At 40.0% G+C, this 25215-nt stretch overlaps 1 protein-coding gene across 1 annotated transcript in view; it reads left to right on the top strand.

The window, feature by feature from the left end:
• The window catches only part of GLMN (glomulin, FKBP associated protein), a 44358-nt gene that overhangs the window by 16330 nt on the left and 2813 nt on the right, over positions 1–25215 (top strand). Inside the window, exons 8-16 of the mRNA XM_081087760.1 lie at positions 3605–3792; positions 7842–7895; positions 9055–9085; positions 9189–9278; positions 10439–10480; positions 10582–10655; positions 12562–12646; positions 13384–13493; positions 14329–14392. Of these exons, the coding sequence (XP_080943886.1) occupies positions 3605–3792; positions 7842–7895; positions 9055–9085; positions 9189–9278; positions 10439–10480; positions 10582–10655; positions 12562–12646; positions 13384–13493; positions 14329–14392 (738 nt within the window). The remainder of the gene's footprint in view (positions 1–3604; positions 3793–7841; positions 7896–9054; positions 9086–9188; positions 9279–10438; positions 10481–10581; positions 10656–12561; positions 12647–13383; positions 13494–14328; positions 14393–25215) is intronic.

Below are 25215 nucleotides of genomic sequence, written 5' to 3' on the forward strand. Positions count from 1 at the left end.
TTTCAAATCAGGAGCTGCCATGACGCACACTGGCCATTTAAAAATAAACAGCACCATGGACCTGGCCCCAACAAACCAACACTCAGCTTCCCCCAAGTGGGACACACACCCCGCCACCACCCCGAGCGATACCCCACCAAATTGCAGCCTACGCGGCCAAGACCCCATAGTGCAAAATACAGCCCCCAGCCCAGACCGGAAATGGTTGCTGTGGGTGTCAGGATGGATTTAGGTGCCCAAATGGATTAGAAGTTAAGGTCACTAAATTTAGAAATCAAGAACCATGAGGCTGGCCTATTAGAAGAGTTATCTGCATGAACATTCAACTTTCCCAGAATCCTAGCAGGAATTGGATAGAGAAAGATTGTGAGCAGGTACCAAAATTTCCAATAAATGTTGAGAAATGACCAGGAAGTCAGCATGTGACAGAGATAAGGACAGATAAAGGGCAGTATGGTATCTGCCTCAGAGGGAAAATATGCTTTTCCTTGAGAGTACTGGAGAAACCAAAATAATACTAAGCGTTTACCCATACCACCCTTCTCCATTGCTACCTTCATAGCTGTGTGATGTAAGGTATGAGCAGCTCCCACCAAAGATCAGTCAGGTTCAATTAAATCAGTGAGAGAGAGCAAGCATCCTGTGCAGAGGTTGAGGGGTGTGGGAGAGTTCCTCAGATCACAGTGGAAAGAAGGTGAAGTCAGGATAAGAGATGAAGTGAGGAGGTACCTTCTGTTCTATGCTCAGCTAAGTGTGGCATGCCTGAGGTTGATGGTCTCAGCCATCCCTCCTTTGGTACAAATTTTTTTAAAATATATTTTTATTGATTTAAGAGATGAGAGGAGAGGGAGAGAGCGATAGAAACATCAATGATGAGAGAGAATCATTGATCGGCTGCCTCCTGCACACCCCCTACTGGGGATCGAGCCCGCAACCTGGGCAAGTGCCCTTGACCAGGAATTGAACCTGGGACACTTCAGTCTGCAGGCCAATGCTCTATTCACTGAGCAAAACCAGCTAGGGCTCATGGCACAAGTTATTTTGATATAGAACTGCTTGAATGTCCCAAGGACTGTGGCATAGGAACATTTCTGAAATTTCAGAAGCTGACATGAAAAATTGTAGATGGCAGGTATGTCCTGGGATGAGAAAGACTGTCAGACAGTGTGTGGATAGGTAGTGAAGGCCCTGATTTGGACACAGGTGGACCCCCAATATCCAGAGCAGCACATAGAATCTGGTCACATATGATGATTTTCAAAGAGGCTAACCATACTCTAGGGAAAACCACGTGTAGCATCGGCTGAATGAAGAAATGGAGCTTCATGATTTGGAGGACATTTGAAATCTGAACATAGGAAACTTTTTGTGTTATAGCTATAACAAGAAAGTATGGCTTTGAAAATCAATACAGCAGTATCTACCTATATATATAAAAGGCTAATATGCAGAGTGTCCCCTCAGGAGTTTGACTGGGAGACCGGGAGTTCGATCGCTTGCCATGATGGGCGCTGACCACCAGGGGGCGGTGCAGAATGAAGGAAAGCCCCAGCTGGCAGCCAGAAGGCCCTGATCGCCAGCCAGGCCTAGGGACACTACCCGTGCCCGAATTTTGTGCATCAGGCCTCTAGTATCTATATATAAAAAAAGCCAGTGACCAGAACTCCATAATGACCAGAACGACCCGTCACTATGACACCCACTGTGGCCAGCGAACCAGCCCAATCAGGGGGTGGGGCCAGCCGGCCAACCTCCCACGGCCTCTCTGTTGCCCCTCTGGATGGCCCTGTCCCTGATCAGCCTCTCCAACCCGATCGAGGGTGGGGCAGCCAGCCAACCGCCCCCCCCCCCCCATGGCCCTTCCCCATGACTGGCCACGCTCCTTATTGCCCCCCAATAGGGGGCAGGGCCGGCTGACCAACCTCCTGCAGCCCCACCCCCCCAGACACTGACCCCCGATGGGCCCCCCTAACCTATTCAGGGTAGGGGCCCGCTGGTCAGTTGCCTGTGGCCCCTCCCCCCAGCTGACTCGGTCCTGATTGGGCCCCGATCGGGGCAGCCAGCTGGCCAACCTCCTGCCATCTTCTCCTCCAGACAGGTCCGGCTCTGATCCGCTAATTGGGGCCAGGCCAGCCGGACCCTACCCATGCACAAATTCGTGCACTGGGCCTCTAGTATATACATATTTAGCATCTGGTAGCTGAATAATAGACTATATGACAGAGGATGATTTTCCATGCTTCCTTTTTGTGTTTTGTAATGACTTATAGAGCCATCTGGGATCAGCAGATTTTAACTCCCTGAAGGCTGGAAAATATTTATTTGGCTTTATAATTCCCAACTATGTCTGGTCCCATGTCTGGTACTCAAGCATTTATTGAATAAATAGGTGAATACGTGGCCAAGGACCACTTCTGATTTAGCTGTTTTTGTCATTCCCTTTTGACTTCTATTAATAATTTATTGTGACCTTAACTTTCTTTGGTGGAGCTTCTTAGTAAATATTTGACATGGGTATTATGTCATTTTCTAGATAAGGAAATAGGTTAGGTAACTCACCCAGTGTCTCACGGCTAGTAAGTGGTAGATTCTGAAGGTCGGCTGCTTTCTGGTATATCAAAAGTAGAAATAGTATAAGAGGCATAGGAGTGACCTTATACTTTCTGAGTCTCTTTTTCTCTATCTTTCCCTCAATAATAATAATAATAATAATAATAATAATAATAACATAAAACTGTAATCCTAGCCACTCATGCAGAAATGCTTCTCTTTCTCTTATGACACAAGAGCCCTTGGAACCTGAAATAATCAGCAATGTTTCCTCAACCTTTGCTGCCACTGAGCAGTATTCCTCTTGCTCACTCTATCTAGGTAGACAGTGGTCAGTGGTTCTAGAGTATTCATCTGAGTCATTAATTGTCGTTTTATGATAGTTGTATGTCTCACATTTCCAGATTGTTTGCAAAAATCTCTGAAGCACTTAAAAAATTGTGATAAAATATACATAACATAAAATTACTGTTTTAACTATTTTTGGGTATACAGTTTTGTGGCATTAAGTAGATTCACATTGCTGTGCAACCATCACCACCATCCGTCTCCAGAACTTTTTCATCTTCCTGCTCAGTTCTTTCAGATTGTTGGCAAAATTTACTTTCTTGAAACTATAGGATTGAGGCCCCCATTTTCTTGCTGGCTATTGGCCAGGGATCACTTCCAGCCCTAGCGGCTGCCAGTAGTTCCTAGTCACACAGCCTTCTCCATAGGCCCTCTCATAACATAGCAGCTTAGTTCTTTAAAGCCAGCAGTGGTGGGTTTCTGACTCAAGGAGAGCCTGGACTGTTTTTAAACCTTCTAGCTGATTAAGTCATGCCCACAAGAATAGTCTCCCTTTTCAGCACCTCAAAATCAATGGACTGGGGGCCTTAATTGCATCTGCAAAAATTCCTTCACTTCTGCCATATAACATAAACTAATCACGGGGAGGCATGCCATGTTCTTTTGGTTAAAAGCAACTCAAGGGGGAGGGATTATACAGCAGGTGAATATGGAGGAGCACCCTAGAGTCTGTTTACTATAGCTTCCTTTTTTATCCTTTTCACAGGGTTTTTTATCAGCAATTGGGTACCCTTTCCCCAAAATGATTTTTAATCATGGAAAGAAAAAGAAGACTTGGGATTATCTTGAATTTGAAGAAGAAGAAGACAAACAGTTAGCAGACTCTCTGGCTTCCCTGGCATATCTAGTATTTGTACAGGGCATCAGCATTGATCAGCTGCCAATGGTCTTAAGGTAGGAGGTTGTGTTTGGTTTATTCATGTATTCTAAAGGGAATATCATCATTTATCTAATGTCCAATATATGTTTATTAGTGTACTAATATATTTTAAATGAAGTAGAAACAAAAGCTCTCTTTATTTTAAGTAATACTGTCTATAATCTGTTAAAGCCAGTAGTCAGGTAGTGAAAAGGGGGTGGGGGTGGTGTTGAAATAGACATAAGGGACTGACAGGGACAAGAGTGAGTAAGTGTTAAATTGGGCGTGGTTTTGAAGCTGTTGGGACCACCCTGGACTATAAGGGAGGGAACTAGCCAGTTACCCCTGGGTGAGTCTAAATCAGCAGCATCTTCTCACTGGATTACTGATGTAATCCTGAGTGGGTGTTTATCAGTACCCTGAAGAAAGCCCTACAGTGGCTTCTTACTGCTCTACGAATAAGGTCTACTAGTAAATGCCTTCACATGAGACAGGCTTCTGCATGATCTCCTGCTCGATTGTCCTGGTTCATCCCCCAGCAACTTCTTGTTTACTGCGCTCCAGTAACAGACCTTCTGGTTTATTGTTCGCATGTGTCATGAACCTTCCTGCTGTAGGGCCTTTGTGTATGCTCAGGACCATTTTTATCCTTAAATGTCACTTTCTGAGGAAAGCCTTCTTTTACCACTCTATTTAGGTTGAATCTTCCTATTATAATTAAGTTGACCTCCTTCTTTTCCCATAAATTTAATCAAAATTATTTTTTAAATAAATATATTATCTATCCTTCCTATATAATAAAAGAGAAACATGCAAATTAACCATCCCTCCACTATGATCAAGCCACACCCACAAGCCACACTCACAAGACAGTCAGGAGTGAGTATGCAAATTAACCCAGCTAAGATGGCGGCAGCCACCGAGCTGGAGTGAGCAGGAGGCTTGGGTTGCCCCCGGGTATGGAGGAAGCCAAGCTTTCCACCTGCCCTGGCCGGCCCTGGGCTACGCTCAAGGCTACAAAGTTTCAATTATAGAAGATAAATAAATCCCAGAAAAAAAGGAGAGGCTGGGAGCTTGGGTCGCTGGGGGCCGTGGCCAGCCTGAAAACGGCCATCAGCCTCTCACCCAGGCTGGCCAGGCACCCCAGCGGGACTCTCCCAGCCTGAAGGGGCTGTGGGCAGCCTGAAAACGGCCCTCAGCCCCTCACCCAGGCTGGCCAGGTACCCCAGTGGGGACCACCACTTTGAAGGGGGTGTGGCCAGCCTGAAAACGGCCATCAGCCCCTCACCCAGGCTGGCCAGGCACCACAGTGGGGACCACCACTTTGAAGGGGGTGTGGCCAGCCTGAAAACGGCCCTCAACCCCTCACCCAGGCTGGCCAGGCACCCCAACGGGACCCCCATCCTGATCCGGGACACCCTCTAGGGTAAACCAGCGGGCCCCCACCTGTCCACCAGGCCTCTATCCTATATAATAAAAGGGTAATATGCAAATTGACCCTAACAGCAGAGCGACTGGGAATCACTGGTCACTATGACACACACTTGACCACCAGGGGGCAGACGCTCAATGCAGGAGCTGCCCCCTGGTGGTCAGTGCACTCCCACAGGGGGAGCTCTGCTCAGCCACAAGCCAGGCTGACGGCTGCCAGCACAGTGGTAGTGGTGGGAGCCTCTCCTGCCTCCTCAGCAGCGCTAAGGATGTCCGACTGCAGCTTAGGCCTGCTCCCTGCTGGCAAGTGGACATCCCCCGAGGGCTCCCGGGCTGCCAGAGGGATGTCTGACTGCCAGCTTAGGCCTGATCCCCCGGGGAGCGGGCCTAAGCCAGCAGGTGGACATCCCCAGAGGGGTCCCAGACTGCAAGAGGGCACAGGCCGGGCTGAGGGACCCCCCCCACACAAGTGCACAAATTTTTGTGCACTGGGCTTCTAATATATATATAAAAGGCTGTATCCATCCATCTGACCAGTAGCCATGACTGGCACTGACCACCAGGGGGCAGACTCTCAACGCAGGAGCTGCCATGATGCACACTGGCCATTTTAAAAAAATGGCACCATGGACCTGGCGCCAACAAACCAACATTCAGCTTCCCCCAAGTGGGACACAGACCCCATCACCACCCCGAGTAATATTCCACTGAATCGCAGCCAACGCTGCCAGGACCCCATGGTGCAAAATGCGGCCCCCACCCAGCCCAGAAATGGTCGCTGTGGGCACTGGGTAATGACATCACATAGCAACACCCACTTCCTCTCCCTAGCAACTAGCTTCCTTGGAGTTTCTTCAGCCCAGGAACCCGACTTGCTTTAAAATCAGGTGCAAACATTTTACAGTTTAACCAAATGTTTTGTGAAGCGTTTTCACGTGCCTCATCTCATTTGATCCTCACGGAAGTACTGGAGTAGGTCAGTAGGAGACTTGGTGGAATCCTATTTTCTTTTCATTAGCTGGAAAATGGAGATTTAGAAAGTTTAGAAACTTGACCCGACTGAAAAGAAGTAAGAAATGGTGGAACTTGAAAACGACTAGGTTTTCTCACTGCACAGAATACAGTCAAACACTGCTGCAGTTAAATATTTTACCCTTTGCCCTGACGGGTTGGGCTCAGTGGATAGAGCGTCAGCCTGCGGACCGAAGGGTCCCAGATTCGAATCCAGTCAAGGGCATGTACCTTGGTTGCGGGCATATCCCCAGTCGGGGGTGTGCAGGAGGCAGCTGATCGATGTTCCTCTCTCATTGATGTTTCTAATTCTCTATCCCTCTCCCTTCCTTGCTGTAAAAAAAAAAAATCAATAATTAATATATATATATTTTAATATTTTACCCTTTGTTCTCCCTGTGTGATCTGCAGTAATAATCGTGTTAATATTTACTGCTGTGTTGCTAACAATTACCTGAAAGAGAAGTTGGGGTGATTCATTGGGCTTGAAAAGTTTAGCTAAATCAGAAAGCAGGTCTGATTAAGCAAGTTTATTCTGTATCTATAAAAAGTTAAGTTGATTCGCGCATGCGTGATACATATAAAGCTCTCACTGGCACCAATCGCACGTGTGTGTTTTGATCTGTCATTGTCGATCGTGAATTTGGTTGACACGTCTATTACAGAGAAAGGGCGAATAGTGATATTAAAATATTTCTTCTAATTAATTTCCTTTCAATGTGCACAAATCCATGCACCGGGACACTAGTTTTATAATATACCTTTTAGACATTAAACTCCATAATAAGGATTATATATATGCCTTACATGCCTTGGGTGTATTCCTTTGTGTACATTTATATATTTATGTATTGCTATACCCCAGATTTATTTGTATGTAAATATTACAATAACGGCTACCACTTGCATGTTCACCATGTATTAAACATGGTGCTAACAGCTTTATATACGTTACCTAATCTGTATAGTAACACAATGAAATAGAGCATTATTCATTTCATAGATGAAAATAACAGGCTTAATTAAACATGCTAAGATACTACCCAATACCATAGAGGGAAAGGTAGAATTCAAACAGTTCTGTCTGACCCCAGAGCCTATACTCTCAATCACACTGTACCACCAAAATGGCTTATGTATGTGTATTAATTTGCTAGGGCTACCATAACAAAGTACCACAAACTGGATATCTTAAAATTACTGACATTTATTTCACCGTTCTGGGGGCTAGAAGTTGAAGGTCAAGAGCAGAATTGGTTTCTTCTGGGCGTTTTGAGGGAGAATCTGTCCCACGCCTCTCACATAGCTTTTATGGTTTGCTGGCGATCTTTGATGTTCCTTGGCTTTAGATAGATGCATTACTCCCTTGCCTTTGTGTTCATATGGCACTCTCCCTGTATTCATGTCCCTCCACATTTCCCTTTTTTATAAGGACACCAGTCATATTGGATTAGGACTCACACTAATGACCTCACTTTAATTTGATTTCCCTCCAGGGTAGGGAGTTCCTGCTCTGCCCTTGCCCATTCCTACCCCAAATTTTTTTTTTAAAACCCTTATGTCTAAATAGCAGTATATATGTAAAATTTCTAAAAAACACATGCACATTCATGTGTGTATTCTTTTTTCTTCCCTATTTTAGCCCATCGTACCTTTTGCAATTTAATATGGGGCATATTGAAGTCTTTCTGCAAAGGTAAGATCATATGCATGGCATCTCAAAATTAAGTAGTGGTACTAAAATAGTCCTTGTCAAGATCAGGGGAGACTACCTTCTCTTTGCCAAACTTTAATTAATTGGTTATTTTATAAAACAATGAAGCAGATATGCACAACAGAGACAGAAATGAGTCAAAAAAGTTTTACATCAAAATCTCTTTCATTTTAAACCCAGGATAATATAAAAATATTGTCATAAAAGGGGATTTCCAATCTTCTGCTTCTGAAGTTTCTTCCCTTATTTCAAAAGTTGGCTAATTAAAACACCTTTATTCTACTGTAGCCTTCTCTATCTAAGGAGGAATAGTCAATAAAAGCAGTTAATCCATGGTTTTGCTTCATGGATACAATCTGAACTGCATCAAAAGGAAGGAGGTGTCTTGAGTCCACCTGTTAAAACTTAGATTATTGACAGTGATATCATTCAACAACTTTTTTTCATTTGAGATGCTAAGGAGCAAGACTTTCTCTTTAAAAAATTATGAAGTAACAGGTATTTAAGAATTTCGCAAAACTCTATGCTTTGTTTTCTTTTCCTATAACAAGTTTAAATTATCTCTTGAGATCAGTCAGGGCCTTTCAGTACTATCCTCCTGGAATAGTAGTGACAGTTTATCAATCCCGTCTCTTCCCAGAAGGGAAATTTGTAACATGGCAAATAACCAAAGCCTCGGCCTATAAGGCAGGACTTTCCAAGGGTCTCCTGGCACAAGTGGTTATTAACTCTAAATCTATGTCTTAAAAGATTTTATGTTCTTTTCACTTAGTTTCTGTTATATTCATACAATGAGAATACAGGGTGCCCCCCCCCAAAATGTATATAACTCTTTGAGTAATTATAAAAGCAGTGTTTATTAAAATACATTCAATTTTCAAAATGTAAGAGAGTCACATTAAATTTTGGGAGGGACACCCTGTATGTATGAACTTAAGATTTGAATCTTAAGATTTCCAAACTGTTTAGTCATTAAGCCAAAAACATAACTTCTAACTCCTTGCAGGGTTCGAATAAGAACTGAGAGCCTGAGATAATTAAGTCTTTAAATTTCAATTTTTGGTTTATTTTTCCTAAAATGAAGAATCATTCTAAAGAAATGTAGAAAGTCATGTCAGTAAATTTTAATATTCTCTTCCAGAACAGAAGAGTCTGTTTTCTCCAAAGGACTGGTAAGATTTGTTTGCACCCATCATAATTTAATTACATAGTCACGCCAACAAATAGAGCTGTTGACTTTACTATATGTGTATGTATGCATATATTTTAATATAGGATCTGTTGGAGAATAGTTTGTTGAGAATGGAAGACAATAGTCTACTTCACCAGTACTTAGAAATCAAGAGTTTTCTTACTGTTCCTCAGGTAAGTGAAATGTGGATTCTAATCTTAAAAATAACCCCTTCCCTATTCTAAATTTAATTAAAGATCTTTTCAGATTCCTCTCCCACCTTCTTTCCAATATCCTTTGAAAACTTTAGTGCCGTGCTGTCCAATAGAACTTTCTGTTATGATGAAAGTGTTCTATTATCTGTGTGGTACAGTATGAAAGCCACTAGCCTCATTGAACACTTGAAATGTTGCTAGTATGACTAAGGAACTGAATTTTAATGTAATTTAAATTAATTTAAATGTAAATGACTTCTATGTGGCTAGTGGCTACCATAGTTGACAGCATTAGTATCTAGTGGAAAAACATACTTTCTTCGTGAACACTTTGTTTTTTTAGGGACCTTGGAAAGTGAAGCTCCTTTACTTTTATAATAACTGAGGTCCTCAAGACTTCAAGGCATACATTGACTGCTTACTAGAAAGACGTTTTATTTTCCCTCCTGTGATAAATTTTGCCTAGTACTGTTTGTTATCATAACAAGTAGGTCCTTAGATATTGATGTAGAGACTTGTTCTTCCACTATTTAAAAAGCAAACCATGGCTTTTGTTAGTATATTAAGCCTAAAAATTTTTAATAATGGATTATATTTCTGCATGTTTGATATCATTTTTTGGCTACTCAACTCATAATTGAAAATTAGCATTCGCTTCTAAATTTACAACTTTGTTGCCGAAACCGGTTTGGCTCAGTGGATAGAGCGTCGGCCTGCGGACTGAAGGGTCCCGGGTTCGATTCCGGTCAAGGGCATGGACCTGGGTTGCGGGCATATCCCCGGTGGGAGATGTGCAGGAGGCAGCTGATCGATGTTTCTCTCTCATTGATGTTTCTGACTCTATCTCTCTCCCTTCCTCTCTGTAAAAAATCAATAAAATATATTAAAAAATGAAAAATAAAAATAAATTTACAACTTTGCAACACCACACTCAATTTCACTTAACCAAATGGATTATAGTTAGTTTCCTATAGATATAACAATAGGATGATAGGCTTGGGGAGAAATTCACTTCATTTTTAAATCTCCTACTCTCACTTTTCTGAATTTTTAGTATCTACCATTGATGATATAGTTGTTTCTTTGCTGTCAATGTAATCTATTCACATATGAATTAATTTTTATTTTTTTATTTTCAGGGCCTAGTCAAAGTAATGACGCTTTGCCCTGATGAGACATTGGTATGTAAATGTTTTAGAACTAAATAGTTACAATAAGCAATTTTAATAAACAATTTAATCTTTATTCAGCTTATGCAACAATATTATTTCTTCCATTTTAGAGGAAAAAGGGTTTAGCTATGCTTCAGCTGTATATTAACAAGTTGGATTCTCAAGGCAAATATACATTATTTAGGTATGTATCAAGAATGGTTAATTGTGAAGTGTATGGTTGATTAAAAGTCAAATTAATGCCATTTAATCCAGGCTATAGTATTTTAGTATTTTTTAAATGTAATTCAACTCTACTTGGAAGCCACCTATCTATATATATAAAAGGCTAAGGGACCGGCCAACCAGCCAGTAGGTATGACACGCACTGACGACCAGGGGCAGACGCTCAATGCAGGAGCTGCTGAGCGACAGCAACTTTGCAGAGTGCCCTCTTACATTCTGGGGCCCCTTGGGGGATGTCGGACTGCCAGTTTCATCCTGATCCCTGCAGGCCAGGCTGAGGGACCACAGGAGGTTGGCTCCAGGGCATGTCTGGCCCATCTTGCCCAGTCCTGCCCCACCAGTCACCTTCTAATTAATTTTCTTTCAATGTGCATGAATCCGTGCACTGGGCCTCTAGTATTATAATAATTCTCTTATCTGTGATGGATAGAGAAGGGTTTAATTAAAAATTATGGATACAGCCAGAACCGGTTTGGCTCAGTGGATAGAGCATCGGCCTGCAGACTGAAAGGTCCCAGGTTCGATTCCGGTCAAGGGCATGTACCTGGGTTGTGGGCACATCCCCAGTAGGAGATGTGCAGGAGGCAGCTGATCGATGTTTCTCTCTCATCGATGTTTCTAACTCTCTATCTCTTTCCCTTCCTCTCTGTAAAAAATCAATAAAATATATTTAAAAAAAAATTATGGATACATATACTAGTATATGTACATACATATATATTACATGAATAATATATATTTTATTCAGTTAATTAAATTACTCTAAAATTAAAAAGGACTTAAAAGATTAAACAAATTGATAAAGCTCCTGCATGTGTCAATAATTTCCATTATTCACAGTTGAAATTAATGGCTCAAGAGTCATTGACAGGCTATTCATTTTAAGTTAATAGTAGAGCTTATTAATAGTGTTATTTGAGGGTAAAAGTAACCATCTGAGTTAAAGAAGAACCAACTTTGCCCTGGCTGGTGTGGCTCAGTTGGTTGGAGCATCATCACATGCACCAAAAGGTGGCGGGTTCGATCCCCAGACTGTGTATGGGAGACAGCTAATCGATGTATCTCTCAGCGATGTTTCCCTCTCTCTCTCTTAAAAAAAAAAAGGAAAAGGAAAAAGAGTCAACTTTCTGTAGAAGGCCAAATAGTAAATATAAGCTTTATGGGCCAGTCTCTATTTTAACTGCTCAATTTTGTCTTTGTATCGAGGGTAGGTATGTTCTAATAAAACGGACAGCACGTTGAATTTGGCCTGCAGATCTTATTTTGTTAACACCTATGTAATAAAAATTAGTTAAGTTGAAAATAGATTTGGGCATTGATAAAGTGCTAAGAAGTCTTCTTTGGAATTGGCCAGAACTAACATTCTTAAGTCTATCTTTTCTTCATTTCTATTGATAGAGTCAGAGAAGGTTTATGAAATCTCTTTATGCATAGATCATACCTGTATTCCTACCAAGAAACCCCCCTTTTTCCTTAAGCTAGTCAGATTGAATTATTTTCTTTGCAACTAATTAGTCTAACTAGAGTAGTGTGTACTTTCACAGGGAATAATTGGGGAGATTTTAGGTGATCATACTAGTTCCCATTCTTCCCGTATTAAATCATTGCAACTAAATGCATAAAAAGATTCAAATTTGATTTGATAGAAATTTCTTGTTGGAAAGATCCAGTTCAAATAGAATTTGCTAGTCAGAGAAATAACTATTATAGGTGAGTTTGTAATTGGTTAATCATCTTGCCAATTGTCTTCAATGGTTTTTGTATTCTTAGAAATAATACATGGCCCATTTGAATTTGTAAAACTTGTGTCATCATTATAATGCAATCCAGGATAATTTCAAATGCATTGTAATTTTGTTTTCAAGGTGCTTATTGAATACAAGTAATCACTCAGGTGTGGAGGCCTTCATTATTCAGAATATCAAAAATCAAATTGACATGTCATTAAAGGTAAAAGCATAGCTAAGGTATCAATTATCAGTTTATTTTCTTTTGTAGGATGTATTTTTTGTGTGGAATACATTAATATGGATTTCGTCCTATGGATTTTTTTCTCTTTCTAGTATTAGGGTATATATTTTTTCTCATTTCTACTATTTCTTTTTTTTCTTTTAATATTTATTGTTGAAAGTATTACATAGGTCCTCCTTTTCCCCCCATTAACCTCTTCCAGCCCGCTCCCGTCCTCTCCCTCCCCACAACTCCAGGCTCTCACCACCCTATTGTCTGTGTCCATGGGTTATACATATAAGCATACAAGTTCTCTTCCCACCCACCCTCCCCTGCCTTCCCTCTGAGGTTCAACAGTCTATTTCTTTTTTTTTTTTTTTAAACCTTAATTTTGAAGTTTCCTTGATTATAGATTTTAAATTGTGTTCTTTGTGCTAATAACATGATTCCTTTTTGTTTTGCCATACACTTCGGAAATAGTAATGGAAACTGAATTCTCATCTATTTGTGGACACTCAGTGATTCCATATAAATAAAAGAGAAAAAGAATGCACCAGTGTTCACAAACTGGCAGAGTTTGTTCCAGATGTCTGGAAATAGTAAATGACAGAATGGAAATTAAAGTTAAAAAGTATATATTTTAAATGTGTAATAGTTTATTTTTGTAGTATCAAGGTATTAGAAAGCACATTTATCAAGCTGCTAAAGCCTTTTTCAGTTTTTCTTTTGCTTTACAGAGAACACATAACAACAAATGGTTTACAGGACCACAGCTAATTTCCCTTCTAGATTTGGTACTCTTTCTCCCAGAGGGTGCTGAAACAGATCTACTGCAAAACTCAGATAGGTGAGGTGATGACTACTAAGGTTCACATAGTAAATTGAGAAGTAATAAGCCATATCTTCCTATGATTTTATGTTATCTATGGTTAATTCCTAAAAGCACATAAAGATTTTCATATTTAAGTAATTAGGTATTATGTAAAACCAAATTAAAAACTCTTTTTTCCACTTTTTATTTATTCAAATTTGTTTAATAAACTTAATACAACTTTTAAAAATAAAGGTCATGCATCCTTGCTAAAAAAACGAAACAACCCTTCTTTCCAGAAGTGTAACCAACAGTATAATTTTGTGCCTTCAACGTACCCAGCATTCCAGTACAGCTAATAGACATTTACAACTACAAAGCATATGTGTACAACTTATACAAAGCGTATGTGTTTAGGTTTTATTGTTTTGTTTTCTAGGACATCATGTTTTTCATATAGACCATGTAATGTCACTTTCATTATACTCACATGGATATAGAGAAATGGTTATAAATGGAACCTTAAAATTCAGGAAGCAACAGGTGATACTCTCAGATATTAAGGTTAATAAGGCTTCCTTGGGGGGGGGAAAGATTAGTATTTTTCACAGCTATATTTTTTGAACTTGGAGAACAAGAGTAATGAGCTATTACTACTCCAAAAACTATGATGAAGGGAATACATAGTTATACACAGATTTTCAAGTGTGCAAAGTTTGGCACCCCGAGCTCCTGCATTGTTCAAGGGTAAATTGTGCTTTCAATGACAAGCATAATTATAAGAATATAGCCAGAGTTTTAGCTTACTTTTTCATTGAAATTGCTGTTGATTTTATAAAACTGTACTGTAACACATATTTTTAATTAACAGGATAATGGCCTCATTAAACTTATTGAGGTATTTGGTTATCAAAGATAATGAAAATGACAATCAAGTAAGTGAATTTTTTGAAAAAGAAACTGTGAGTATATTAACAATATATAAGAAGTGTTTCAGATTTTCATGTCAATATCCACTTAAGCCAATATTTCATCTCTTACCCAGCCACAGAGGCTGGAGGAAGTGCCAACAATTATTCTGAAACCTGAAGTTCATTCCCAAGAGCCCTTACCACCCCACATCCAGCTTCCCTTTCCTTTTCTATTGTACCTTTGCTCTCTTGCTGCAAGCACTGCTTAGACCTGGTAGGTAGATAAGTTGGAAGCCCTAAGCCAACTAACCTTCTTGAGCTCAACATATATTTATTTGGGTATCTTGTTCAGTTGCCTCTACCTATAAGTCATGATTTTAGTCTGAGCTTTTTAAAATAAAACCATCTGATAATTTGATGTCCCCTCATTAGACTTGACAAAATAAAGCATTTTTAGCATTAAAATCTGTTAACAGCACCTTTTGGATAATGTGTAGGAAGTTGTATTCATTTTTAATAGTGTATCATTAGAGGTATTCAAGAAATAAGAAACTATTTGAGGGAGATTCGTCACACACTAAAGTTGTATTTGCTTTTTATCTTCTCTCTTTCTACCTACTCTATTCTAATAGCTGGTTTCCCTGTGTGTCATGTCTATTAACTTTAGCTACCTGAATCATATGTGTTCTTAATCTGTTTCTTTTTTTAGGAAGTAATAAAAGAAATGAAAATCATTGACTTATATTTATACTAAAGGCCCGATGCACGAAATTCATTCAAGAATAGGCCTTCCTTCCCCCGGCTGCCAGCACCGGCTTCCCTCTGGCACCTGGGACCTGGGCTTCCCTTGCAGAGGGTGGCCCCTCCCACCCACCGCAGCCCGCTGGTTGGTGGCCTGGGCCTCCCTCTTTGGGGTGATCGTGGAGCCCCCCGATTGGTCGCCCTGCCGGCCAGTGGCCTGGGCCTCCCTCTGTGGGGCGAACATGGGGCAATGGTTGGGCCCCCGACCAATCGCATCACACCTGCCTTGGCTGGCCTGGGGCCAGTGGGTGTCATAGCGTGGTTGTCCAGAAGGTCGTTTGGTCTAATTAGCATATTTTGATTTTATTATTGTAGATAAGATGCCAAAGAGTTTTTAGTTTCTTTTTTAATTTAAATAAATGATCATTTAAAATGACAGTTTATGGGAAAAGTAGCATTTTGCTTCTCTTTTGATTAAATCTAGTCGATTCAGTGATTTGACCTCCTATTCATCATCCCTTATCAGCACAAAATACAGGGTGTCTCCCCAAAAAATGTATACACATTTTAAATAATTATTCATTCCAATGGGTTAAATCTGAAAAGAAAGAAATATCAACTGAGCTACCAGCTGTAAAGTGTGTATACATTTTTGGGGACACCCTAGTTATTTGCACTCATTGACTAATGCTTACTCTGTACTGGGGGGTGATTTTTTCTATTTTACCATTGTAACATTTTTGAAACATACAGCCAAGTTGAAAGGATGTTACAGTGATCACTGATTTATCTACTTACTTACTCTATTTTTATCATGTATCCATCCATCAGTTTCTTAAATTTTTTTATATATTTCAAGGTAAACTGCAAACATTAGCATAATTTCCCCTAAATATTTCAGCATGTATTTCATTAAGTAGAGTAAAATATCTGCCTATAGTTTTTCTTTGAGTTAAAATTTACATAAAATCAAATGCACAGATTTTACTTGTATATTCACCAGTTTTAACAAATAGATCTATATTATCCAAATCCTTAACAAAGATAAAACATTGCTATCATCACATGAAGTTCCCTGTTTCCCTTCCCAGTTAATTCTGACCTCATTACTCCACAGTCCTCCCTTCCCTCTGCCAAGACAACACTGTCCCGACCAGGTGCTGCGTATCATTTACCTTTACAATGCTATAAGCATTCCTTATTTTTCACTTTTCATAGGTAATGTAGGCACAGGAAGGTTAAGTTGTGCTGGGGTCCAACCCCAGCGGGTCCAGAGGTCCCCAAATGTGTGGACGGAGTCGGCGAAGAAGGAATGACACGGAGACAGCGTTCAGTTGATCAGCAGCCTAGCCAGGATCTCCAGCCAAGTTCTGGTCTGGATCTCCAGCGAAGTTCTGTTTAGGATCTCCAGCCAGGTTCTGTGTCCATGGTCTCTTGCTAGGTTCTCCAGCCAGGTTCTCCAGGTTCTCCAGCCAGGTTCTGTAGCCATGTTCCCTCGCTAGGTTCTCCAGCCAGGTTCTGTCCAGGTTCTCCAGCCAGGTTCAGTCACCAGGTTCTAGTCAGGTTCTCTTGCCAATTTCTGTAGTCAGGTTCAGTCCAGGATCTTTTGCCATGTTCTCTCGCTAGGTTCTGTCTCTAGGTTCTGAGGCCAGTTTCTGTCCAGGATCTTTTGCCATGTTCTCTCCAGCGAAGTTCTTCTGTCTCTAGAGAACGTTCTGTGTAGGTTCTGTGCCAATTTCTGTCTCTCTTCGTTCTGTCTTCTTACATCTGTATTTATACCAGTTGATTCCAATCCTATCAATCTCTATTTCAAAGGTTAGGGCGTTTCTTATCTCCATTCCAGGGAGTAAGGATTATGTAGTTTAAGCATGATTGTTCGTAGTTAAAGTGATTAATTACCCACCTGGCACTTAGTTAAGAGGTTTTATTCCCTCCCTAACTTCAGGGGAAAATCCCTACCTGGGGAAACAACCTTTCTCAGAGACCTTGGTTAAAACACATAGTGCCTAGAAGGTGAGCAAACATATTAAGAACAGTATGCCATATATGCCAGGTCCCTTGAAACAGCAAGCATGGACCAGCTCCCGGCAAAGTTGCATAAGGACACACCTAGTGGCCAGAACCTTTGAATCACAACTAACTGCTAAAGGAGCTTCTTCTGGAAGTAGAAAATTTAACAAGGAAAATTCAGCCTCGGTGGAGGCCCTTCTTTAGGAAGGTACCCTTAGGGTGGAGTATAAGTTTTTACTTTTCCAGAATCCAGAAAGGCCATACCTACAGATGATCTGCTTTGCCTGATTGGAAGACAAAAAATCCTCTTGAATAAGAGTTGACAGATTATAACACGGGGAGCACAGGGGCAGCATATGGGCCTCTGCCTAGACAGGGAAGGCAGCAGTTTAGCACTGTGCAATGTCATGCCTCACTTTTATTTGGCTTGAACATATATGGTAAAGAAAAGGGTATAACCAGCTTATAAGATTGTTTTCTTACTTAATGGTTTTTAAATTTTTTTCTTAGGGGTCAAATATTCCCAAGTATTTCCATGCAAGTTACCATAAGAATTATCATACCAAGGAAATTAGCAAAAAAACCCAGTCCATGATGGAAACCTGACATCTTTCAGGCAGTGTAAGAGGCTGTTCACTATGGAAGCATTTCTTCCAGTGCAATAGGTCATGTGTGTATATGAGAGGTAAATCTGTTTGTTGTGGTTAATTAAAAACTGACAGCTTCTGAGTTTTTAGAAATTTTGATTAAAGGGGAAACAAGATATTCTAGTGATTCTGAATTGTGGGTAGTTCTGTTCAGAAGGACTCCTACCAGAACCTATTTTTGAGCAATGAAGTGTGCTGAGAAGGTAACTAGTCAGATGAAAAGCTGAAAAGCAATTCAAAAAGGTGTATAGAAAAATGAGAACAGAATCATTCAATACAAAACGTGATTCATAATTGAATGATAATCCATTTCTTTTCCTGCTATTTTGGATCACTGTCAACTGACTTATTCTTTTAATAATAAGAATAAGTCATTCCCCTCCGCATCCTACTATTTCATGCCTATTTATCTCTCTGCATAAATGATAGGCACCTTCTCCTACACTTTGAACCTTGAACCTCCATCTCTACTGGTAAAATCAACTTAACTTTTATACCTAATGTTCTCTCTTATTTGGTAGGTGTCTTTAAATATGAGTTAGTTGTTTGTTTTTGTCTTTTTATTTTTATTTAATCTCACCCAAGGAGTGGGGATATTTTTCCCATTGATTTTTTAGAGAGAGAAGAAGAGAAGAGGGGGAGAGAGAGAAACATTGATGTGAGAGACACACATCCATTGGTTGCCTCCCACTCGTGCCCTGACTGGGGCCAGGGATTGACCCTGCAACCAGGAATCAAACCGGAGACCCTTCAGTGTACAGGCTGATATTGTAACCATTGAGAAAACTGGCCAGGTCTGGATTTGTTGCTTTGAATTACAATAATATTCTAATACATAGCCTATAATAATTATATCTCTTACCTTTGTATTTTCTACTCATATCCTTTCCAATCCTCCTGCTTACACCCATTCTTTTTCTTAAGTTGTGATTGTAATATGCAGAAAGAAAACAGTCAAGGGAGGCAATATAAGTTTGTAAAGGCCACAGGTATCAGGAATTTTTAAAAATTCAATTAGGCAATGTGTGCATACATGCTTATTTAGGAAAACTAAATATCTGGCATATATGCATATAATCTATGTAACCAATATTTTGGATTCTCATTTAAATTGTTTCTTTCTCCAAGATTAAAGCATGCCCTTTTTGTGTCATTTGCAGAACCAAATTACTTAAGGTGATAAATGTTACTTGATATTACAAGTGTTAGAAGTTCTACAGTAGTACTTCATAAATAACAAGTCACATACAAATTAGGAGAAAGGGGGAAACTGGGTCTCAGGCATTTCCTTCTTTTCTCCTTTGCAAGGTCCTATTTGTTCTGGCAATAAAATTCATTGTGGTGTAGAACTGCCTAGTCTTCCTTTTGTAAGATAGGCTGCAGTGAATTTTGTAATATATAGTTAAGCTTTATAACTGAAAAGATTTCAGAACTATTTCATCAGTGAGACTACTTGGTATAAAATTAAAAGCAAGTATTTGTGAACAGTTCAAATTGTTATCCTTATAACTTTAAAATATTAAGTTACTTTTTTCTAGACATTTGATAAAAGAAATTTTAAAATTATTTTCTTTGTAGTTTTTTAAAAGATCTAGTACCCTTAATGTTAAAGAGAAAATATTCTTTTTTCCATAGCTTCTTCCCTTCTACATACTTCTAAAAATATTACTGTTGTTCATCATGTGAAAGATTGTGGAATTATGCTGAACAAAATTGGCAATTTAGCCTAATTTTGGCACATGATTTTATTACCTTGTTTTAAGTTTTATGGTTATGGGCTATGTATTAAATTACTGCAATTAAAAACAACTAAGGTCTTGATAAAGACTGATTTGCACTGTCCAATATAGTAGACAGTAGCCACATATGACTAGATTTTAAATTAATTTTTTAAATTTTAATTAAAAATTTAGTTCCTCATTGGCATTGGGCAGGGCCATTCTAGATCATTGTTTCTCAGCATATGTTCCTAATCAAAATTACCTGGGTATTTTTTAATGTATATATATATATGCAAATTCCTGAGTTCAGCCCAAATCTTATCAATCAAAGCCTGTGATAAAGCACAGAAATCTGCAATTTTAACTTAGTGAAGCTTGAGAACCTCTATATATTATGAATTACGAATAAAATCTATTTTATGAGATAGTTGTATATGATAAAAGAATATTATAAACTTTTAACTGAATGATAATGAAATGCTATATGTTAAAACTTGTGCAAGATGGCTAAGAGTGGTACTTAGAAAAAAGTTTCCAGCTTTAATGCTTATTTTAGAAATGAATATAAAGTTATTAATGAATTTCTGGCAAGATTTCAAAAATTCACAAAGACACAATATGTTAATTAAAAAGAGTATAATTATTAATAAAGCACAGATTGAAAAATAGTATAAAAATTACATGAAAACATATCAGTAAATTTGAAAACTTCAGTGAAATGAAATACCTTAGAAAATATAATTTAAAACTGCCACAAACAGTCTAAGAGAATCACAAGGTCAGATAATTTTACCATAATTTCAAGAAACAGATACTCAAATTTTATATAAAATGTTGCAAAGGCTAGAAAAAGAATAGTTGTTCTGAGTCTATTTAGAAAGATATGATTTTAATACCGAAACAGACAAGAATAGTATGTACTAACAACAAAAAGATTGATAAACATAAAAATTTCAATGAAATACTATTTCATACCCATCAAAATGGCAAATGTTAAAAAGGTAGATACCATAGATAAGGATATGGAACAGCGATGAAGCAAATAGATATAATCACTTTTGGAAAGTAATTTGGCATTATCCAATAAAGTTGAAGAATGACAACTCTCACTAAACAACTTCTCCTATAGGTATGTAACTTAGAGCAATGTTCTTCAAACTTCTGATCATAACCAAACATATTATTGAGTCATTAAATCAGTTTAATGGGCCAGACCAGCAATTTTTACAAAATGGAATTCAGTATAATTGAAAACATCAGGTTGCTTATTCAGATTTTTAATAAAGGTTATGGGTATTGAAACCAATTTTGTGGCCAGTTACAAAGAACAATGTGAGAAAGTGGAGGGGAAATGACAAATTGGTTAGGACTAAGATTAAGATGTTCAGTGTATTGCTTACCAACATCTCTTATGTGTTTAATGGTCAGCTCGACTGTTATCAGAGAAGAGCTAACATTGTACATTTAATTTTTTAGTAATATAATATATAGTTAGTTGTGGAGCTAAATGCACCCAGTGTCTGTAAAATTGTTAAGTTTGACAATCAAATTATTTCAGTAATCTATTTTCAGAATGAATTTTATTGAGATACCTTTTATCTCAAATTCATGGCAATTGCAAAACTCTCATCCAGCATGTATAAAATTGCACTCAAATATTTTTATTAGAAGAAAAATAGTAAGGAATAAAAAATACAGAACCATGTTTCAGATGAACTGTTGATCTCAAATTGTAAATAGTGACAATATTCAGAAATATCCTACATAGTAAACAGATAATACGCATAATTTTTTTATTTTTCAGTTACAATTGACACACAAATTATATTAGTTTCAGGTGTATTAGACATTATATAACTTACTAAGTTATCACCCCAATAAATCTGGTACCCATCTGACACCATAGTTATTACACTACTAGAGGCCCGGTGCACGAATTCGTGCATGGGTGGGGTCCCTTGACCTGGTCAGTGATCGGGACCCATCTGGGCCAGGCCGGCCATGGGGAGGGACGATGGGAGGTGGCCCAGCCAGCCCCTCCTCCATCAGGCTGATCAGGAGTGCTGGCCAGCCAGGGGGAGGGGCCACAGGAGGTTGGCTGTGGGAGTGCATTGACTACCAAGGATCAGCTCCTGCATTGAGTGGTCTGCCCCCTGGTGGTCAGTGGTTGTCATAGCAACAGGTTGTAACGGTCCCTTAGGCTTTTATATATATACTAGAGGCCCGGTGCACAAAAATTTGTGCACTTGTAGGGGGGAGTCCCTCAGCCCAGCCTGTGCCCTCTCGCAGTCTGGGACCTCTTGGGGGATGACCACCTGCTGACTTAGGCCCTCTTCCCGGAGGATTGGGCCTAAGCTGGCAATCTGACATCCCGCTGGCAGCCTGGAAGCCTCTGGGACAGCTTCAAGCGTACCAACATCAGAATTATAGGGGTGCCAGAAGATGAGAGAGAGCAAGATATTGAAAACCTATTTGAAGAAATAATGACAGAAAACTTCCCCCACCTGGTGAAAGAAATGGACTTACAGGTCCAAGAAGCGCGGAGAACCCTAAACAAAAGGAATCCAAAGAGGACCACACCAAGACACATCATAATTAAAATGCCAAGAGCAAAAGACAAAGAGAGAATCTTAAAAGCAGCAAGAGAAAGAAACTCAGTTACCTACAAGGGAATACCCATATGACTGTCAGCTGATTTCTCAACAGAAACTTTGCAGGCCAGAAGGGAATGGCAAGAAATATTCAAAGTGATGAATACCAAGAACCTACAACCAAGATTACTTTATCCAGCAAAGCTGTCATTCAGAACTGAAGGTCAGATAAAGAGCTTCACAGATAAGGAAAAGCTAAAGGAGTTCATCACCACCAAACCAGTATTATATGAAATGCTGAAAGGTATCCTTTAAGAAGAGGAAGAAGAAGAAAAAGGTAAAGATACAAATTATGAACAACAAACATGCATCTATCAACAAGTGAATCTAAGAATCAAGTGAACAAATAATCTGGTGATCATAGTAGAATCAGGGACATAGAAAGGGAATGAACTGACTATTCTTGGGGGGGAAAGGGGTGTGGGAGATGCGGGAAGAAACTGGACAAAAATCGTGCACCTATTGATGAGGACAGTGGGTGGGGAGTGAGGGCGGAGGGTGGGGCGGGAACTGGGAGGAGGGGAGTTATGGGGGGGGGGAAAAGAGGAACAAATGTAATAATCTGAGCAATAAAGATTTAATTAAAAAAAAAAAAGAAACATCAATGAGAAACATCATTAATTGGCTGCCTCCTCCATGCCCCCTGCTGGGGATCGAGCCTGCAACCTAGTCATGTGCCCTGATTGGGAATTGAACCGGTGACCTCTTGGTTCATAGGTTGATGCTCAACCACTGAGCCACACTGGCTGGGCCCAATTTGTACTTTTTAATCCCTCTTTAACCTATCTCCCTAACCCCCATCCCGTCTTAAAGAAGACCTTTAACATTTCTTCTAATACTAGTTTTGTGGTGATGAGCTCCTTTAGCTTTTTCTTGTCTGGGAAACTATCTGTCCTTTGATTCTAAATGATAGCTTTGCTGGGTAGAATCATCTTAATTGTAGATCCTTGCTTTTCATCACTTTGAATATTTCTTGCCAATCCCTTTTGGCCTGCAGAGTTTCCGTTGAGAAATCAGCTGACCATCATATGGAGGCTCTCTTGTAGATAACTAACTGCTTTTCTCTTGATGCTTTTAAGATTCTCTATCTTTAACCTTTGTCTATTTTAATTATGATGTGCCTTGGTGTGGGCCTCTTTGAATCTTATTTAAGATTCTGTGTTCCCAGTACTTGTTATCTGTTTCCTTCACCAGGTTAGGGACGTTTTCCATCATTATTTTTTCACATAGGTTTTCAGTTCCTTGAACTATTCTTTTAGCACCCCCGTAATGCAAATGTTGGTACACTTGAAGTTGTCCCAGAGGCTCCTGACATGATCCTCATTTGGGGGGATTTTTTTTTTCCTGTTCTGATTGGGTGTTTTCTTTCTTGTCTTCCAAATCTCTGATTTGCTACTCTTCTTCAGATACTCTACTTTTTGTTTCCTATAATGTATTCTTCATTTCAGTTAATGTATGCTTTGTTTCTGACTGGTTCTTTATGTTTACTAGTTTCATTTTTATGTTTCCTATCTCTTTGTTGATATTCTCACTAAGATCATCTATTCTTCCTGTAAGTTCATTGAGCATTCTTATACAGTATTTGGAACTCTGCCTCTGGTAGGTTGCTTTTCTCCATTCTGTTTAGTTCTTTCTCTGGAGTTTTATTCTGTTCTTTCATTTAGGAAATGTTTGTCTCCTCATTTTGACAGCCTCCCTGTGTTGGTTTCTATGTATTAGATAGAGTTGCTATATCTCTAGGGCTTGGTAGAGTGGCCTTATATAGTATTGTCCTGTAGGGTCCAGTGGCACAGGGTCTCCGATTACCCAAGTTGGACACTCCAGGAGCACCCCTTCCCATATGGACTGTGTACACCCTTTTGTTATAGTTGAGCCTTGTTTGCTGTTGGCACATCAATGGGAGGGATTTATCCCCAGGCTGATTGGCTACAACCATTGTGGAGGATCAGTTGTGCAGTGGTGCCCACTGAATCTGCCTCTTGAGTGTATTGTTATAGAGGTGGCTCTCGGCATCCTGGGAGGTGCAGACCAAGATCAGCCACCACCTATGTCCTGCCCGGGACCACCCAGCATGAGCTACAAAGTGATCAGCAGATGGATGCTACTTGTGTTAGGAATGGAGGTGTCCACGAGAAGCCAAGCTACTAACCAAGGCTACTGCCCCTAGTGCCAGGCCTGGCACCACTTAGCAAGAGGTACAGGGCATGCCGAGGGCAGATGCTGCTTTTTTGAGAGTTTATAAACTGCCAAGACAGGCTGTCCATATGGAAAAGCCACTGGAAACAGCTTGGGTGGGCCCACAAGTGGGGTGAAGCAGGGTGTCAGGGAATCACCAGAGTAGGGCAAACAGTGTGAGCCAGGTTAATGGTGCCTACTTGTTGGCTCTGTGGTGGAAGGACTCAGAAAAGGAACAATGGCCTCTGCCAGCACTTTTATCTGGAAGAAGACTGCCCTCTCCCAGCTCTTGCCCTTATGCCAGACAATTCAGTTCCTCCCGTATGTCCCTGGCACTTTCCAGCTGCTGCCCCAGTACTGGAGCTTAGAGCCAGTGAGTCCACATAAGTCCATGCACAGGCCCTTTGAGAGAAACACCTGGGACTCCAACAGCCTTTCCATCTCACTCAGCTACAATCCCTGCTGGTATTTATAACCAGAAGTTAGGGGGACTTCTCTTCCTGATATTAGAACCCTGGGCTTGGGGGGAGAGGAGGGCTTGTGTAGGTATGGGACCCCTTGCTACTCAGGGAGCACCTCTGCAGCCGAGATATCCCTTCCAATTTTTATCTGCTACAAATGGGTGTGGGGCCAACCATTCCAATTCTCCACCCCTCCTACCAGTCTCAATGCGGCTTCTTTATAATCTTAGTTGTAAGACCTCCATTAAGCTAGCTGTTGGGCAGTTCTGAATAGTTGTTCTGTAATACAGTTGTAGTTTTGATATAGTTGTGGGAGGATTTAAGTACTGTGTTTACCTATGCTACCATCTTGACCAGAACTTCCAAGGTTCCTTTTTTTTTTTTTTAACCTTTTTCCTAAGACATTTTCCTTTGTAAAGAGTGCCTGGAAATTTAATAATA

The sequence above is a fragment of the Myotis nattereri genome (genome assembly GCF_964212035.1).
Source record: "Myotis nattereri genome assembly, chromosome: 3".
Classification (NCBI taxonomy): Eukaryota; Metazoa; Chordata; class Mammalia; order Chiroptera; family Vespertilionidae; genus Myotis; species Myotis nattereri.